We start from the raw sequence: 19,803 nt of genomic DNA, 5'->3' as shown, positions 1-19,803 counted from the left end.
GGACAATATTAAAAAGCTCAAGGTGGTCATTGGGAATTGTTCTAAGGCAAATTAGAGTAGGGGCTGTGTAGTTTGTAATTTAAACATGCAAATTCTCTCTACTTGTGTTGTATTAGGAAGTTCTTTGTTGTTGGGGATTGTGTCAATTTTACGTCATTAACTCTTGCCTTGATTCCTTAGGAGATCCATAGGAAAGTGATGTCACAAAACTTTACCAATTGCCACACTAAGATTCGCCATGTTGATGCTCATGCCACTCTGAATGATGGTGTAGTGGTCCAGGTGATGGGCTTGCTCTCTAATAACAACCAGGCTTTGAGGAGATTCATGCAGACATTTGTGCTTGCTCCTGAGGTATGAAAAAAGAAAGGTTATGCATATCTTTTTAAAAACTATTCATTTGAGACTTCAGACTTAAAAAAAAGTTATAATAATAGAACAATAATTCAAACTCCTTACCTAGAACCACTGCCAACAGTTTTTCTGTTTACCTGTCATTTTAATTCAGAACCATTTGAAAATAGGTTGGAGACATCATGCCTGGTCATCCGTAGGTACTTCAGTGAGCATTTCCTAAGTGTAAGGAATACTCTTCATAACACGGTACAGTTATCAAATTTAGAAAGTACTGATGTTAATGCAGTTAGTAATCTGTAGCCCATATTTAAATTTTGGTGATTGTCCCAATAATGTCCTTTATGGTATTTTTTTTTTTCCTGGTTCAAGATTAAATCCAGGATTACATGTAATATAATACAGCTGTCATGTCTCTTCAGTCTCCTTTAATGTGCAATAATTCTCTAATTTTTGTCTTTTCACGGCATTGACATTTTTGAAGAGCACAATCAAAGTACTTTGTAGAATATCTCAGTTTGAATTGTCTGATATTGCTTAATGATTAGATTTAGGTTATACACACATTAGTCTTTCACTGCCTCACATTAGGAAGGTGCTAGATGTCATTTTGTCAGTCCTGTCTATTAGTGATGTTAACAATTGATTATTTAGTTAAGGTGATGGTCACCATGTTTTGCCACTGTGAAATTAGCATTTTTATTCTTATTGTAAATTGTGGTTGCTGTCTTTGAGACTATGCAAAAACTTTGGTAGTTTTTGCATTCTTGCTGGAGTGATGGTTATAAATGGTGATTATTTCTATCATTTGGTGTTCATTAGTTGACATTTTACAGTAAAGTACTCCACTTTATATCTGCTGTTATTTTTGGAGTCTTTGTCTATTTAATGGATTTAACTCACTAATTAACTTCATGTCTAAAATGTCCCAGATCTGGTAAGTCTGAGCTCCCTCAAGCTGGCTTCTGTTGTTATTGGCGAGGGGAGCACTTTATAACTTTCGTGTACCAAGATGTTTCAGGCTCATCTTGGACTCTTCCTGCCCTAGCCCCAGCCCCTGTTCTGGAATCTATTGTTTCCTCAAGGAGCCCTGGTTCTTCTTAGTTACCGTGCTCATCATGAAAGGGCCACAGGTTTATGTTGAATAATTATATTTGTACTGTCTTTCTTACTGGTGCAGACTGAATAGAGTCAGGACTATCTGCATAAGCATGTGGAAATGGCTCAGTAGCGATTAGATGTTTCTCTAACATTATCCTTAAGATAATTTCTGTTCAGAATGATGAATCTAAAACCCCTATCCTTTTACTGTTAGAATAACTTGATTGTCTTTTTGAAAAATACGTTTCATTTTAGTCATGAGTTTTAGAGGATGGCTTAGATTATCTGTAGTGTAAAACTTGATGGACTATACAAAGAATCATGTGGGATATGATTACCAGTTTCCAGTTTGCTTAAAGTTCCTTTTCCCATTAAAGGGGAAGAATCTAACATTATCTTAGTATGATGCATTGTTAATGAGCTGTCTCAAAGCAAATACTAACACTCAAAGCTGTAGGATGGTAACATTTTTTTTTAAGATGGGGAGACAAGCTAGTTAATGACATAGTTGAATTTATATTCCAGTGTGTCTTCTACCTAGTGTGGGCAAACCTTTTCAGCTCTACCACTGTTGGGTGCTCATATCAATATTGTTGGATACAGATTAAGGGAATTTTAAATACCTGCTGCAATTGATAATATATACTGTTCAAAAAATGATTGGAGGTGTGCGTCATCTTACATACTTAGATCTTTACCAGTGTTTGGATATCTGTCTGCTGGTATTTTAAGGAAGCAATATATTTGAGTGTAGTTTTTTTTTTTTTTTTTTTTTTTAAAGATTTTTATTTATTTATTCGACAGAGATAGAGACAGCCAGCGAGAGGGAACACAAGCAGGGGGAGTGGGAGAGGAAGAAGCAGGCTCATAGCAGAAGAGCCTGATGTGGGGCTCGATCCCATAACGCCGGGATCACGCCCTGAGCCGAAGGCAGACGCTTAACCGCTGTGCCACCCAGGTGCCCCTTGAGTGTAGTTTTTAATGGCTGTAATGTAGAGCAGGGTTTTTCATCCTTGGTGTTATTAACATTTTGGGCTGAATAATTTTCTTGTGGCTGGCTGTTCTGTGCATTATGGGTTGTTTCGCAGCATCCTTGCCCTCTTCTCAATAGGATCAGTTGCACTCCCCCATGTGAAAAGTGAAATCTCTCCAGATACTGCCAGATGTCTTCTCGTGGTGCAGTATTTTCCTTAGTTGAGAACCACCGGTATAGGGTGATTTGGCTTTTTGAAAGTCTGCTGAATAAATGAAAAGTTTTTGTTGGCATTTCAGGGCTCTGTTGCAAATAAGTTCTACGTTCACAATGATATCTTCAGATACCAAGATGAGGTCTTTGGTGGCTTTGTCACTGAGCCTCAGGAGGGTAAGTTACTTGTCTAAATTTATTTTTGATGGCATCAGGTTGACTTGAAGAGAGTATGGGTTTCTTGAATGTTTTTATTATACTCTGTATTCTTCATTAATAACTTCTAATTGTCAAGAAGACTGAGCAAGGGTCTGAGTTTTTAACCTACCTGGAGCTAATAGGTTAGCCTGTTTCATGGAAGACCTAACACTCCTAAGTCAGGAGTAGGTAGTTACTCACTGCAACAGTGTTAAGCATTATTGTCATAATTTCCACAGGACACCACGAAGTCCAGATGATACCTGCGTTGGAGTGGGGTGCATTATAGGGGCGGAACCCTAAGTTTAAGGAATCAAAAAATCTTTTATAATGGGCAGTAAACATATCTGCCCTTTGCCCTGGAGGGAGACACTATTTTTCTGAGGCTGTTTGCTCCATAAATGTTTGAAAGAAAGGGTAGCCATTGCCTTAGTTGTAAGATGTGCAGATACATGAGAAACCCATGACAAGTTGTCTCTAAACACTAATAATAATTAGTATATCAGTGTTTTCTCTATGGCTGAAATGATTCTAAGTGCTTTATGTTTATTGTGTAATACAGCAGGCTTATAAATAAGTACTTTAAGTACTATTCTCATTTAATGGATTAGGGCACTGAGACACAGAGAAGAAATTTGCCTGATACTGTATAGCTGCTTAGGTGGTAGAGCCTGCACTGGATTATGGGCGCTATGACCTCAGACACCTGTGTTTTTAACCCAAACACTGTAATAGCCTTAATTCTGTCCTTAAAAGCCTTTGCCATGTTAACTACCAAATTGCTGTGCTTTATTTATATATATGTGTGTGTGTGTGTGTGTGTGTGTGTGTGTGTGCGCTTATTTCATTACTTTTTTTTTAAGTTTTGTGTATGAGATAAAGTGATTCTACACTTCCGTACAACACCTAGTGCTCATCACAAGTACACGTCTTAATCCCCAACACATATTTAACCCATACTTCCACCCACCTCATTACTTTTTTGATCATGATGAGCATTGTGAAAGTGAATATAAAACTGACCTTTGAACAACATGGAGTTTAGGGGCACTCACCCCCCCCCCCACAGTTGAAAATCCCTGTATAGCTTTTGACTGTACAAAAACTTAATTACTAATAGTCTACAGTTGACTGGAAGCTTTACTGATATTATAAACGGTCAGTTAACACATATTTTGTATATGTATTATATACTGTATTCTTTAAGCTAGAGAAAAGGAGGAGGAAATACTATTAAAATTATAAGTGAGAGAAAATACATTTATAAAACTGTACTGTATTTATCAAGAAAACTCTGCATATAAGTGGTCTTGCACAGTTCAGACCCTCTTGTTCAAGGATCATCTGTATTTGAGAATTAAGTAAGCACTAATTACTTGAATTTTTTTTTTTTTTTTTTTTTTTTTTACATAGAATCTGAGGAAGAGGTAGAGGAACCTGAAGAAAGACAGCAGACACCTGAGGTGGTACCTGATGATTCTGGAACTTTCTATGATCAGACTGTCAGGTAAGAAAAAACTTTGTTCATCTGTCCAGAGCTGCATGAGAATTTGGGTTGTCTCATCTTTCTCTTTCTTGGAGGGCAGTCGTATATTCTCTCAGAATCATCTCAGAATATAACAGTAATTTCCTAGGAGAAGGGTTTTGCTTTTGATATCTCTGAGTTAAGAAAAATGTTATAACTTGGTTGGCAGTAAGTGAAAAATAGATTTTGGGATTTCTTATCAAGTATTTAATACATAAGGGCATTGCACTAAGTGCTTTGGGGGGAAAATAAATATGTTCAAGGACTTCTTAAAAATCAGGCATAAATTGATAGAAATTCAGACATGAATTAAATAGCAGTTAATTTCAATAATTAACTCAGACCTAAAGGTGTGACTGTGTTAAGCTGTGTTTTTTCCTCTGTTTCCAGAACAGAAATATGTTTGATAGGAATAGAAATGAATATTTACTTGTTGCCATGTGATATGATACCCTTAGTGTTAGTATTTAGTGCTTAAAGGATATTTTCATGTGTTTCTCAAGGTGTGGTGATGGACTAACCCACATTATTCATCTGGGTTGCTGGTTGAAAATAATCTGTTGTCCCACCACAAACATGCCAAATTAGAATTCGGCGGGGGGGGGGGAGCTGCAACATTAACAAACATTCCTTGTGATTCATGTGGAAGTTTTAAGAGCTAGTATTTTGAATCGTAACTAATGTCTTTTTTTCTCTAAAATTATTTGTGATTTCTTTATTATGAGGAGCTTTTTGATGGTAAAAATTGCATAACATAAAACTTACCTTCTTAACCATTTTCAAGTGCACTGTGTGGTAATGTTTATATGCACATAGTCGTGCAACAAATCTCTAGAACTTTTCATCTTGCAAAACTAAAACAGTACCCATTGAAAGACTCTTCCTCCCCTTCCCCACAGCCTATTAGTCTTTTGTTATGTGTGGTAGGTAAATTATGAGTTTTGGGATTTTACAGAAACCATGATCTGGTTCATTTTGATCTATTTTGATGTATTTGCTTATCAGAATTTAGCAAATCTGATTGCAGCTAAGATTTACTCATCGAGTGCTCTTCTAAAAAGTCCTGTTTTAATATTCAGAGATGGAATTCCTGGTTCTTATTTTGGAGAGAGGGAGCTATTTTTTGGTTCAGATCTCTATAGTTAATAAGTACTTGGGAATTTCTTGCTAAATCAGTAGAGGCAGAATGATATTTCTCAAATTTTCCCGTGAAAGCAATGACTTAGAAGAACATTTAGAGGAACCTGTTGCTGAACCAGAGCCAGATCCTGAACCCGAACCCGAGCAAGAACCTGTGTCTGAAATCCAAGAGGAAAAGTCTGAGCCAGTGTCGGAAGACACTGCTCCTGAGGATGTGCAGAAGAGTTCTTCCCCAGCACCTACGGACATTGCGCAGACAGTACAGGAAGACTTGAGGGTATGCAGTATGTCTTTTTTGTTGCTGTTTCTCGTTGATTTTTTAAAATCTCTTTCCGTTATTATTGTTATGTTGACTTTTGTAGGTACATTTTTTTGGTTCAGGGAAATTTGTTAAATTTTGAGCCATACCTCAGATAAGAAGTAAGATGGATGTTCTTTTCTAACTCTTCTTCTCTCCCAAGGAAACTTCAATACTTTTTATTAGACCAGAAATTTCAGGTGCTATTTTATCACCATATCAGTAACCCCTCATTTTTAAAATATTTTGTTTCAAATTATGACATGCTTATTATAACCAATAAGTGATAGTCTATATAGACTTTTTCCTGCTTTTTTCCCCTGAAATCTAATTGAGGATAACTTTACAGTAGAAGTAGAAAGAAACTACTGAAATACAGCTACTCTTTTAATTAGAATGCTTGATTTCAAATTTTGAAACTTTTCAGTTAGTCCTGAGTCTCATCAGGGTGATGTTAACTGAAATCACAGAACCTTTACGTTTGCTCTGTGAAGGAATATGTTTTAATGTGTTATTTATGGGGTCAGGGTTCCTGTGTCATTTATGTAATAGTTAATTCAAGTGCTTCTGTGCTAGGCATTGTTCTAGGTATGGGGACTATTGGTTAAACAGTGTTCTTGGTGTCTCTCTGGCAGTGATTAGGTGAGTAGGAAAGAGAAATGTGAAATAACTTCAGCTAGCAGATAGAAAGTAGGTTGGCTGGACTGAGAAGGAATGACTAATTAGGTGGCTATTGTAGTAGTCCTGGAGAGAAATACTGATAACCTAGGATTAGGGTTGTGGCAGTGAAGATAATGAGGTAAATATCAAGATTTGTAAGTTTGATAATGGATTGAAAAAGGTGTCCAAGGTAATTCTAAAGTTGATTTTACTGAATTGATGTTTGTACCATCAGTTGGGGGAAACATAGAACAGCTGATTTTGGAGGAGAGAATTTTCTTTGATTCACAAACTTGAAATTGAGTGAAATGAGCTTCTTAAGATTCTAAACCTTTCGTATTTTGCTGTACTTGATGACTAGTCCTAGGGAATTTTAGTACTAAATTTGTAAGTAGGGGGAGAAAAGGAATCTCGAGATACTTACAAACTCTATCCTATCTGTGAAAATGTGATTCATATGTACAAGAAATGAAGAATTAATAGCATTTATATTGTTTTGATATGGGTAATCAACTAATGTTGTTGTTTCCTTAGACATTTTCTTGGGCATCTGTGACCAGTAAGAACCTTCCACCCAGTGGAGCTGTTCCAGTTACTGGGATACCACCTCATGTTGTTAAAGTACCAGCTTCACAGGTGAGTTTCTAAGCTTGTATATTAGGCACATTTACTTGTATTTCATGTAATTTGGTTTCACACAGGTTTAGAGAATGTGGGAGCTGGTACATATTGGAGAGAGGAGTATAAGGTGGTTTTAACAATTTCTTTTGTGAGAGAATCATCATTTTCTCTTCTAGATTTATTTATTTGAGAGAGAACGCTAGTGCACACTTGTGCAAGGGAAGGGACAGGGACAAGCCCGCTCTGCACTGAGTGCAGAGCCCCACATCAGGCTCGATCGCAGGACTCTGAGATCATGACCTGAACTAAAACCAAGAGTCAGATGCTCAGCCGACAGCCACCCAGGCGCCCCTGTCATTTTCTCTTTTAAACCTTACTGTTAGCTGAGAAACTACAAGAAAAAAGATAAACTTTCTTCGTTTTTACACAGAAGTTGACTTACAAATTTTTCAGCCTCGTCCAGAGTCTAAGCCTGAATCTCAGATTCCACCGCAGAGGCCTCAGAGGGATCAAAGAGTGAGAGAACAACGAATAAATATTCCTCCCCAGAGGGGCCCTAGACCAAGTAAGAGCTCAGAAGGGTGACTTCCTTAGTTTGGGGGAATTTGAGGTGAGAGCTTGTTTCTGAGGGGTGGTTGATATTTTCTACTTTAAACAATTCTGGAGCTGATGGAATTACCTGGGTTGAGGGGTGGGGAAAAAATTATTGAATGAAATAGTCACTGAAAAATGTCTTTCTCTGTCTTTCATTGCTGTTTTTGTTTAAGTCCGTGAGGCTGGTGAGCAAGGTGATGTTGAACCCCGAAGAATTGTGAGACACCCTGATAGTCACCAACTTTTCATTGGCAATCTGCCACATGAAGTGGACAAATCGGAGCTTAAAGATTTTTTTCAGAGTAGGTTGAGATTCATTTATTTATTTAAAATTTATACATTTTTTTTAAAGACTTTATTTGAGAGCAAGAACAAGAGTGAGTGATTTCGAGAACGAGTGGGAGGTGAGGGAGAGGGAGAATCAGACTCCCTGCAGAGCAGGGAGCCTGGCGTGGGACTGTATCTTAGGACCCTGGGATCCTGACCTGAGCCGAAGGCAGACGCTTAACCTACTGAGCAACCCAGGTGCCCTAAATAGGTTGAGTTTTAAACACTAGATTCATCTAATACAGTGCTGTCCAATAGAAATACATTAGCCACATGTGTAATTTTAAGTTTTCTAGTGGCCACATTTTATTTTTTTAGTGGTCACATTTTAAAAAGTAAAAAGAAACTGGAGAATTTAATTTTAATATTTATTTAACCCAGTGTATCTAAAACATCATTTCAACACATAAAAATGAGAGAGATTTTATGTTTTTCTCTACTAAGTCTTTGAAGTCCAGTGTGTATTATACTTAATGGCACTTCTTACTTTGGAATTGCCACACTTCAAGTGGTCTATATCTACATGTGACTAGTGGCTATCAGTGGATCCTGTGTATGTAATATTTAAAAGAAATGTTCTGATCAGTTATTTGAGAGTCTGTGGTTCACTTGCAGGTTATGGGAATGTGGTGGAGCTACGCATTAACAGTGGCGGGAAATTACCCAATTTTGGTTTTGTTGTGTTTGATGATTCTGAGCCGGTTCAGAAGGTCCTTAGCAATAGGGTAAGCAGTTTATCATCTTGATCGATCTTTCTTTCTTTTCCTTCCTTCCTTTCTTCCTTTCTTTCTTTCTTTCTTTCTTTCTTTCTTTCTTTCTTTCTTTCTTTCTTTCTTTTTCTTTCTTTCTTTCTTTCTTTCTTTCTTTCTTTCTTTCTTTCTTTCTTTCTTTCTTTCTTCTTTCTTTCTCTGTCTAAGAGTGTCTGTCTGTCTAAGAGTATCTTGGATCTTTGAATGTATTCATCCTTAAAACTGTGTTTTATGAATAAAGTACAATTGATTCCAACATGTTTCGGGTAATATATTCCATGGTGACTGGCCATTACTGTTGAAAGACTTGACTGGGAGTTTAACAAAACATCTGTCTAAATAACTTAGTTTTGGAGCCATTGAATGAAGAGATTGAAATAACGAATAGTTACCAATGCACTGAAATTGATGCAGATTTCTTTCCTTGAGGCGGGGGTGGGGGGGTGGGTTGGGGTGGGTTCTGGTTTAGGAGATGAAATACAATGTTAACTTTTAGCTAAGATAATTTAGGAGCCAATTTCCCCCAAGCAGGTTTGATTATTACTTGGGACTAACTATGAGGAGCCGCCTTCTTTTATTTTATAAGTTGTCTAGGTTTGGAGTCACCCTGCCTGGAACCACTTTTATTAACAGATCTCTTCTTACCAGTACTTTCTAATAATAAGAGGGATTTTGTAGAATTGGAATCTTACTACTGTGTAGTTCTTAAGGAACCCTTCCCTTCCCCCACATCTTTAATTAGCAAAAAAATCACTTTTTAGTAGTAGTAGTAGAGAAGAACAAAAGTGTAAATATTTACTGAGATGGATCTGGGAGTTTAAAAATCTCACTTTTAAAAAAAAAATTGAGAAGAAATTCACCTAACATAAAATTAACCATTTTAAGGTGTAAAATTTAGTGGCTTTTACTACACTTTGTGTAACCATCACCTGTCTTCTTACAAAACATTTTCATCAAAAGTAAACCCTTTATCCATTAAGCAGTCCTTTTCCATATCCTCTGTCCTCAGCCCTTGGCAAAAACTGATATTTCAGTCTCTGCAGATTAAAACTACGTTTCCATGTAATGGAAATGTTTTCGATCATTATTTCCTGAGGTTCTGTAGAGTCTCTGATGTTTTTCACAATGTTGATGGCTGTACTGTAAAGTTTAATGTTGTGGTTCTAACATGTGAGCCTTAATCTGCAAATCTGTATTTGATCTTTCAAACTATTTGACCACTGTTTTTATGAAGCATCTCCTGCAAAACATTTAGAAATGAGGAGAGAACAGTGGCTTATCTTAGAATAGCCACTGAATACCGAACCTGGAAGTGTCCCATAGGCTTTGTGCATAAATCCATCATTCAGCATGGAAAAAGGATCCAGTGGCCAGCCTTTTTGGTGCAGCCTTGAATTCATCCTTAGAGGGACTGATATTCCCAGTGGGCCAAAAGAGGTCAGACCTGATAACTGGCTTCTTAGTTTTCCACGGTAAGGGGTTTGTTTCATTTAATGCACACAGATAAGCCATGGCATCTTTATGTGCAAGAATATTTTGAAATAAAGTTTCCTCAGAAAGGAGCTGTATGTTAGGTACATTTTTCTCATTCAAATTGCTTCTACTCTTCTGATAACTCCTCAGAGATGTCTTAAGTTACTACCTTTTAAAACATACCCAACCCCAACCTCTCTCCCCTTACCTTTCAGACTTTACTATGGTTTTGTTTTTCTCATTGTATGTAGAATATTGCCTGGAACAGGGCTTCAGATTACTGTGCTTGAAGAGGTTTATGTAGTGTGAATATTAAAAAGTTATATATATATATTTTAAATATTTTAGTGTTAAATAATGTATGAATGTACAAATACAAATATGTATTTAATCAATTTTATTATTTTTAAAGATTTTATTCATTTGAGAGAGAGTGTGAGAGGGCATGAACAGGGGGAGGGGCAGAGGGAGAAGCAAAGAGATGTGGGGCTCAATCCCAGGACCCCAGGATCATGACCTGAGCCAAAGGCAGATACTTAACTGACTGAGCCACCCAGGCACCCCCAATCAAAATTTTAAATATGTTATAATTAGAATTCCAAAGAGACCTTTCTTGGGTGCCTGGGTGGCTCAGTTGGTTAAGCATCTGCCTTCAGCTCAGGTCATGATTCCAAGGTCCTGGGATGGAGCTCTATGTCAGGCTCCCTGCTCAGTGGGGAGTTTGCTTCTTCCTCTGCCTGCCACTCCGCCTGCTTGTGAGATCTCTCTCTCTCTCTCTGACAAATAAATAAATGAAATCTTTAAAAAATAATAATAATAATAATGAGGCCTNCCTCCCCCCCCCCCCCCCGGCCCAATGCAGGTTTCTTCATATGTACTTTCATATCACCCCTTTGTCCTTTGGGAGCTTCAGATGGAGCTTGTCGTTCCCTCTTCTCACTGTGATGGCGCTTCTACCATACTCTTTTCAGTAATTTTTTATGAGTACAGAAATAGCTTCCGTAAGACTGATGACCATGGTGTTTGACAGGCTGTAGTGTAGCGTTGTGTTTTTAAAGTGTATACTTGGCTGTCAGGATGCCTTCATTTACATTCTGCTTCCATCGCTCATTATGTTGTGACCTGTGAGTTAGTAGTTCCTTAACCTTCCTGGCCCTTAGTTTGCTGGTCTCTCAAGTAGGTGTAATGACAGCCCTCAGATGGTTGTGAATGTTAAATGAGATAATAGGTGTGAAGCACACAGAACACATCTTTGCATAGTAAGCACTGTTAAGATACTTATCTAAAAAAAAAATATGTCACTTAGAAAACTAGTGCGTGCCAGTGAGGAGCATAAATGGAATTCGTTAGCATCTCGAGTAACCCTTTTTCTACTTTAGATCTGTTGGGCTAAAAAGAAGGCCCAAGACCTAGTAGTGTGGTGGATGTATCTTTTTTTCCTTTGCTAAGCTCTGTTATCTTTATTATCTTCGGTATTTTCCAAAATTTCGTTAAGGCAAATAACATTTTGTTACAGTTCTGTTTAGATGAAATGAATGATGTTTTTGAGATGGGTATGTACTTTGCATAAATAATGTGCAGCACAATCTTTCCACATACCTAACTCCCACCTTTGCATGTATTTGTTAATTGGGAGAATTACGTGTTCTGAGTTGGAAATAAAAACTGAACTGAGAATCTAGCTGATTTATAAGCTGCTGGTTATTTATGATGGCTTTGTTTCTTTTATATTTGGTAGTTGGTAGCCCATAAGCACTGTGTAAGTCTGCTTACCTTGATTCCTGCAGCCCATCATGTTCAGAGGTGAGGTCCGTCTGAATGTGGAAGAGAAGAAGACTCGAGCTGCCCGGGAAGGGGACCGTCGAGATAACCGCCTGCGGGGACCTGGAGGCCCTCGAGGTGGGCTGGGTGGTGGAATGAGAGGCCCTCCCCGCGGAGGCATGGTGCAGAAACCGGGATTTGGAGTGGGAAGGGGAATTGCTCCAAGGCAGTGAATTGCTCTTCGTTGATCTTCACGCAGCAGTACAAATCTTCTAGCTCCTGCAGAATGGTGAATTTCTTATACCAGCGTTTGGTATCCTGGAGTTTGACCCTAGTCTATTATAAACTGCTTAAGTTTGTACAATTTTACTTTTTGTGTTAATGATGTGTGCTCCCTCTCCCACCCTTTCCCCTCCTCACCTTTTAGTCCTTCACTTCCAATTTTGTGGAATGATATTTTAGGAAAAACAGATTTTTAAAGAAGAGAAAAAGACTGAATTTCCTTGCTTTACTTTTGCATATACAGACTGGATTTTTTTTTAACCGCCGTTTCCCCAAAGGAATGTGTCTTGCTTATTACTGACATTTGGTATGTTTCATTCATTAGAATATTTCTTATTTTCTATGTGTTTCAAAAGCCTGTGAGAAACACAGGATTTGATAAAACATTTTGAAGCCAGGAAAAATCCAAATCGTTTCTTCTTTGAGAGTCATGACTACCTTCTGGTGTGTAGAAATTGCCATTGGAAAAATTGATAGTTTTGATTCTTTCTGGTATGGTTAAAAAATGAATAAAAGGTGTTAGTAGAGTTTTTTTTTTCTTTTGATATGTGATCACAAAACATTTGTAAGCCTGTTTTTACCATTTAAATTGTGAGATAGGTTTTAAATGTCTAGAATGCAACTGATTTAGATTTCTTTTGAAGTAGAGTTTTTTCATGTTTAATTTGTATTTGTAAAAAAAAAAACAAAAACAAGAAAACCCAAAACAAAAAAGAAACCCCAAAATCCAAATAACACAAAACCAGAGCAAAACTGTTGTGCCTTCTATTTATCTTTGATTCCAGCCTTGGCAGTTGTTTAAAGAAAAATAAAAAAATAGATTTGTTTTATCAGGTGTAGAGTATGTTGGGAATTGAAGAATCCCTCTTCACCTGGTATGTTTTCTGTTCATTTGTTATGCCTTATTCTTAAAATTGAGTCTCAAACTGGAATGCCTTTAAGGACAGATTTGCTTCTATAGAGGTCCTTTGACCTAAATAGTCCAGCATTTGTATTAAGTTTTATTTCAATATCTATTCAGAATCCTAATCATAGCCCATAAAAAGGAATATGACTTTAATATTGGACTTTGTGCTTGAGTGTCTGCCCCCCCCCCTTTTTTTCTTTAAATCATAGCCATATGGTAAATTTTCTATTTTGTTCTCTTTTATTGATGGGCATGCAGTGGGTGTTTCTTGGAAATGGCCAATTTTTATTAAAATATTTCTGGAAGAAAATTTAATCTGGCAATATAGCTTAATATTCGTTTTACATAGTATGTTAATTTTTTGAGTGCTGTGTGTGAGGTGGGTGAGGTGGGTGAAGGTTTTGTTTACACATTTACACAGTTGTGAAGCAAGCCTTTGTGTGATAACTTGTCATACTAGTTGGAAGGGCAACGAGGTTGTCAAATTTAACTTATTTATTTTCTTAGCAGTGTTCATCATTAGGACTCTTTGAGGATAGTATATGAGTAGGAATAGGAATGTTTGTTTTGTTGTTACTGGGAAACTCTAGGTTTGCTGAAGGGTGTAGTCTTAAACTAAAATGAAGTTTGATATTATCGGTCCTCAGTACCTGAAATATTTGAAAATTGGCAACATCTCCTGCATAAAGAAACTTCTATAACTGAGTCACATGGCTGTTTTGGGTCATCTTAAATAACTATTTGGTAACCACTTCATTTGGCCCAGGCCAGTGATAATTGGAAGACAGCTTGTACTTTTGTAGCTTATATTAAGCCTGTGGTGGAAATAAAAAAACTTAGCTGGAGTTGTTTTTGAAAAAAAAATACTAAGTTGTAGTAACTGTAAGGTCATAAATTATGGATAATGTAGAAATCATTTTTCAAAGTAAATGCTAATCCATATATTTCATTAAGCATTTTTCCTACTCAGTAGTTTAAGGGCACCAACTGGATGCAGTGATTCTCAGCCCAGGCTGTTAATACATCCTAGAGGACGTTTGGAAATGGGTGAGATTTGGGGAGGAGGGATGAGGAGACACCACATCTGGCATTTAGTGGGTGGCGCCAACAATGCCAAATGTTCTATAAAAATAAAGCAAACCCCATTGAGATCATGGCTCTTCCTCATTCCCTGTAATACATGGAGCATGGAGGAGTGGGTGAGGACAACTGGAGTAAAGACTCAGTCCTCTGAAAAATAGCCTCAGATAAATGAATTAGCAAATAGAAATCTCTTTTAGGAATTACAGTAACATCTGCAGGGAATTGATAATCTCACTTTCTTTTATTTGTACCCATGTGTGGTTTTTAAAGAAATATTTGGAGAGGTAGTAACAGTATGCTACATGCTTCTTGTAACTTGTTGCATAAGCTTAGAAAGCAAAGGGTTGCTTCCGTAATTTCAAGTCATCAGAATGGGATGATTGTGGAGTTTTAAATAGCATTGGACTTTATATGTCAGATTTAGCATCGTGATTAACACTATGAAGAATCCCAATATCATTGTTTACATTATTGCTGATAGAATTAACAGGATACCCTAGATACTATATATTCACACAGGTAGAAAGTGAAAATAGGATAGGGCAAGATTTTTTATAGGGAGCATCAGCTCATCACATTCAACCTTTTCGGGTTTGAAATACAACTTTTCATGTGTAAGAATGGCCCAGTATGCAGTTCTTTTCTGCTGAGCTTTCAATCCTTCACCTATGAGTATTTTAACGAAGTAAGATTGGATTGGTTCAGTGGTCTTGGTCTTTTAAGATCTTGGGCCTTACAAAAATACAGTTTTCTTTTGTGGTGAGGTTGGGCTTTACTAGTGTATTCCTATGTTTTCAACTTTTTGAGCTATTGCTGGGAGCAGTGAAATGGCTAATCCAAAAATCATTTGGCTGGTGGGTAGGTTATGACCACAGTATTCGTTTGAACTGCACTTTGGTCTTAGGTTAGAAAACTAATTTTCACAATTACCCTGTGGATTAGGTGCTATTTTCCCAAAGCTTTCCCAAAGTAATAGATGAAGAAGAAATTGCATCAGAGCAGTTAAATTTTAGGCCTCTAAGTCATCCACGTAGCAAGGAGCAGATTGGCATCCAAAATTGATGCTTTTTCTCTAGAACCCTAATGCCATGTATTTACATTTGAGTGATATACTGAAGAACAGGACATGACCATAATAAGTTACTACAGTACAGAGACCCGAGTCTAAAACATTCAGAGAAAGGTTAACATTACTCTTCTCCATTTCCTTTAAGGTAAACAAGATAGGGAAACATTGATTTTGCAGGGCTCCTTTTGATTTGTATAGACTGTGGTAACACAGGAACAATGACTTGTTCTTAGGTTATTTTCTCATCTGGTATTTTAATACATGTAGTACAACCTTGAAATCGATGTGGAAGGTAACAATATTTTTATAATACCTTAATCCAGGTGGGTTTATAGCTGTTGTGTTTTGTGCTTATAACTGCCGTCCTTTGATACTTTTTTTTCATCCCTTTATTTGAAAACCCTTGTAGAGTTTAATAATTTAGCGGGAAACGTGGCACTTTATAGAAAACAATTTGTTAGAATCTATATGGAAATAATCTTTCTATGAGGTTTAAATTTATAGACTATTGTTTATGCTGAGTGGCTTTTTCCTTTTAAGTAAATGGTTGCATTTGTCAAATCTGATCTAAAGATAACTTCTAATACTGAAGTTTTATTTTTGTGCTACGTATAAGAATCTTCAGGAACTGCATACAAATGAGATGATTGTTGACCCTTTCGTTAGCAGTTTTGAACCTTGTGGGGGGAAAAAAAAGCAACTTCAACATTTATTTGAATATGGGATTTTAGATAACTGCCTGTTACACCACAGATGGACAGTTAGACATAGTCTTCCACAAATGTTTTAGAAATCTTGAAGAATGTGTTAGAAACTTAGCAACGTTTTACATGGGAAGTTGCTGATCAAGTAATGGCCATGTGGCACTAGATCAATAAAGATTTCTGGTTTTAAGGTAGTAATACCTTTTGGAATTTGTATTTGTTTACTGTGATATTGAGGTTCTGGGGACCATAGGTAGGCTTGTGAACTCTTAGGAGACTATAAAGGAGAAATGGTAGCACATGTGAGATAAAACTTATTTACTTCTTAATGGATATGTAGCTAGCTCAGGATAATGCTGAAATTAGTCTGCTTTGCTCATGCTTTCATGAAACATTCTTATTATGGCCTGAGTAAAAAGTTGATTAGCAGTGGTCTAAAAAACCCGTGGTTTTGGTTTTGATTATATTTACATATTGGCTTAGAATTAAGCCTGTTCACTTTCTGATTATATGACTTGCTTTGAAAACCTTGGACAGTCTCTGCTTCTCCAGTTTCCACTTGAACCTGGTAGTTTTTGTTTTGTTTTGTTTTTTTTTAGTTCCCTACAAGAGGAAAATAGTATTGGGAATCAGTTCCATGATTACTTCCATAGACCACGTGACCTGGCCCGTTACGGAAATCTGTACACATTGAGTACTTTGGAATACGGCCAGTGGCACAGAATCCTAAAGGACTTATAGCCATCCAGTGTGTCTTCATCTTTTTTAAAAAAGCAAATTAAGGGATGTTAACCAAAAATACACTATTGAATTTAACAAGTATTTATTTTTCAGAAACCTGCTTATGGGACATTTGCCTGTATTTTTGGTAGTAATTAGATGGTTATATCTCTTACTCTGGATGTAAAATAGTTTTAACTATTGCTGTAATTAACCAGTTACTGATTTTTAGTTACCGATTTTTTTCCCCGAAGCTTTGATGTCACCTGTTGGACTTTGGATTTGGTTTAAATTCTTAAATGTTTTTATGAAGTGTATATACACTGGTTTGGCCCTTTTAAATGAAGACCTTAAACCAAAAAGTTGGCATAAAGACGTTAGGGGAGAAGAAGAGAATAACAGGTCTTCCTTTCTTTTAAGATTCAGTGTATGCTTGAGTAGATTATGTAGAATACATCATGTTACAAATACGTTCATATAGGTAGGTGTTAGATTTTGAAGGATGGGTGGAGGTGGAACTTAGCTGATGGGATTCCTAACAATCATTTGTGATTTATATGGAAAAAATGATAATTCTAAGTGAGAAACATCAGGATAAAGTTTTTCTTCCCATTCTGATTATTAATCATAAGAGGCAGGAGAGACTCCTAGAATTCTTTGAATCCTAGAATGTTAGTGCTGGAAACAACTAAAGAGTTCGTACATCCCCTTCATTTTTCCAAAGCTAGATGGCTCAGAGAATGGATTATTAGCACAGAGTCCCAAACTGGCTTGTAGAAGTAACATGGAGCACCTTCAGGGTCTCCACTCTGCCCTAGGTTCACTGTAGGAAGCCAGAACTGTTAGAGGTCAGGATGTGGGGAGAAAAGGGAAGGAGCCACGTTTTATATGCTTATTCAGTTGCTTCTATAGCTCAGTTTTCATACCCAGTTTTTCTCTGTTTTCTTAGAACTGTCTTAATGCCCAGTTCTACCAGGGCCTGTTGTCTAAGGACATTACCTTGTGCTCCCCTCAGGGATGGGTGTACTACTAGCTGTCAGAAAGCTATTGGGTATCCTAATGTGTTAATAGCTGAAACTCAGCTGTAATTTTCTCCTAAATCCTTCAGCATTTTGCATTCTGTACATTGTGGTGCTTTTCCCACCTTGTATTGTTATAACTGTAAGCTCCTAAGGGGCAGCAATTTGGTCTTAGGCATGTGCCCTGATGTTCAGTGCCTGGCAGCACCATGTCCGTATCAGGGTCCTAATCTTCCTTTCCAGTGATTTCTCCCATTCTTCATGGAGGTGATGCTCCAGCCATGCTAAACTACTTAGGATTTTTCTAATAAGCCTGGCTTTGCTGATTTTGTGGCTTCAAGTGCCTTCTTTCTTCCCTGAAGATAGACTTGCATCTGTAGTCCGCCCTTCCCCAAATCTCTTGCCATCAGAATTACTTTTTTTAAGACCCAGTTCAAGAGCATTTTTCTTTTCCCTAAGAGAAAAGATTTGCATCAGGAGTGGGGAGCCCCTTTTTTGGGGGTTGATTTGGCGAATTCGAAGTGGGGAGTAAATTCATTCTTGTCTACTTCCCTTCTACATTGTCCTTGCTGTTTGAGTTTCTGTCCCAACCTTCATTTTTTAAAATATGTGTTCATAGAGCACTTTATACCTTTCTCCTAGCTCATAATTTACCCCCTCGACCTCCAATTAGAATGACCTGTATCTGTTTTACTACCTTATTAGACCATAAGCTCCTAGAGGAAAAGGACTGGGGGATTATCCCTGTATTTCACCAGAAGGTACAGTGACTTCCATGAAAGGAGTCCTTAAAAGATGACTCGTTGGGTTGAATAAATTAATGTATTTCTGTTTTCATTCTCACAAGTGAGGCATGCCTAGAGATAGGACTTAATAAATTGTAAGGCACTGTGACAATTCATAGTGGAGGGATTTGTTGGGGAATTTTGAGGGATGGGCAGAGGAGGGAGGAAGTCACCGATCATTCAGAGGTACTTCCATACTCGGTCTGGGTGATAGGCCATTTCTTTCTGTGCCCAGTATATCCCAGACACTTTGTTCTATGCAGAAGAATTTTATGTGCCAACTTTGATTTCTTTTCACAAACCGAGTCCATTGTTCTCTCAGTTCATGTCATCACCCATGCCACAAGTCTAAGTCCTCTGCTGCTTTTGTTCTTACTCCAGCTAAGTCCTGTCAGTGCTACCTCAAGTCTTCACATCTCTTTCGTCCTCACTCGGATAATCTCACTGGCCTCTCAACTTCCTTTACCTGTTCTGACCCCCAGCCTACCTTATACACAATATTAGATTCATCTTACTGAAACATAGCTCTGACCATGTATCCCATGTACGTGTTCTATCTCCCCTACTAGACTGTAAGCTCCTTATGGGCAGGATCTGTGTCAGAGTCGTCTTTGTATCTCCCATAGTACCTATCAATAAATATTTCTTGAATGAACCAACGTAAAGCCTTGTCTTAAGTGAAATGATGTTTTCCAGATTAAATGTAGGTTCCTTTCTGAGGTAATCACAGTACTTCAGAAGTTTTTTCACATACAAAGTTGGTTAAACAGTAACAACTATTATGAGTTAACCACAGAGAAAATTTCAGAAAACTTTAATTTTTTTCCATTGGAATCCGCATGAATATGTGTATATGGATGGTTCAATAAATATATTTTTATATACATGTATCACAGAAATTTTACATTACATCTTCAAACTGCAGAAATAGATTTTTTTTGTAAGCCAAAAAATAACTGCCATAACTTTTACTTCATGCAAAAAAGGGGAAAGAGTAAGGGGTAAAAGGGAGCTGGTTGTTTCGGGTTAAGAGTCCAATAAGAAGTAAAAATGTTACATTAAGGAAGCGATTGCTTAACACGCTGCTTAAGGTGGTAGCCAAACAAATCCTTAACTGCAGCATTAAGGCCATACCAAGTTTATACATATATACAAAGAATTTTCCATATAAAAGACATACTATCACATTTTCTTCTGGGAAAGGATGAGGAGCTTTGTGAGTAATTCTGACCCAGTTTTCCAGGCCA

General features: G+C 37.3%; 1 protein-coding gene across 3 annotated transcripts in view; it reads left to right on the top strand.

Annotated features, from left to right (window-relative positions):
* Positions 1–19,215, top strand: part of G3BP1 (G3BP stress granule assembly factor 1) — a 35,158-nt gene extending 15,943 nt beyond the window's left edge. For all 3 annotated transcript variants that reach the window (XM_002920747.4, XM_011226894.3, XM_034656833.1), the window contains exons 4-12: positions 181–354; positions 2,728–2,818; positions 4,253–4,346; positions 5,580–5,781; positions 6,997–7,098; positions 7,537–7,648; positions 7,851–7,979; positions 8,620–8,729; positions 12,014–19,215. In XM_002920747.4, coding sequence (XP_002920793.1) covers positions 181–354; positions 2,728–2,818; positions 4,253–4,346; positions 5,580–5,781; positions 6,997–7,098; positions 7,537–7,648; positions 7,851–7,979; positions 8,620–8,729; positions 12,014–12,220 — 1,221 coding nt within the window. In that variant the 3' untranslated portion in view covers positions 12,221–19,215. The remainder of the gene's footprint in view (positions 1–180; positions 355–2,727; positions 2,819–4,252; positions 4,347–5,579; positions 5,782–6,996; positions 7,099–7,536; positions 7,649–7,850; positions 7,980–8,619; positions 8,730–12,013) is intronic.
* The last annotated feature ends 588 nt before the right edge of the window (positions 19,216–19,803 follow it).

The sequence above is a fragment of the Ailuropoda melanoleuca genome, chromosome 3 (assembly GCF_002007445.2).
Source record: "Ailuropoda melanoleuca isolate Jingjing chromosome 3, ASM200744v2, whole genome shotgun sequence".
Taxonomy (NCBI): domain Eukaryota; kingdom Metazoa; phylum Chordata; class Mammalia; order Carnivora; family Ursidae; genus Ailuropoda; species Ailuropoda melanoleuca.
Note: the sequence above shows the minus strand (reverse complement) of the source record. Positions and strands in the feature narration are given on the sequence as shown.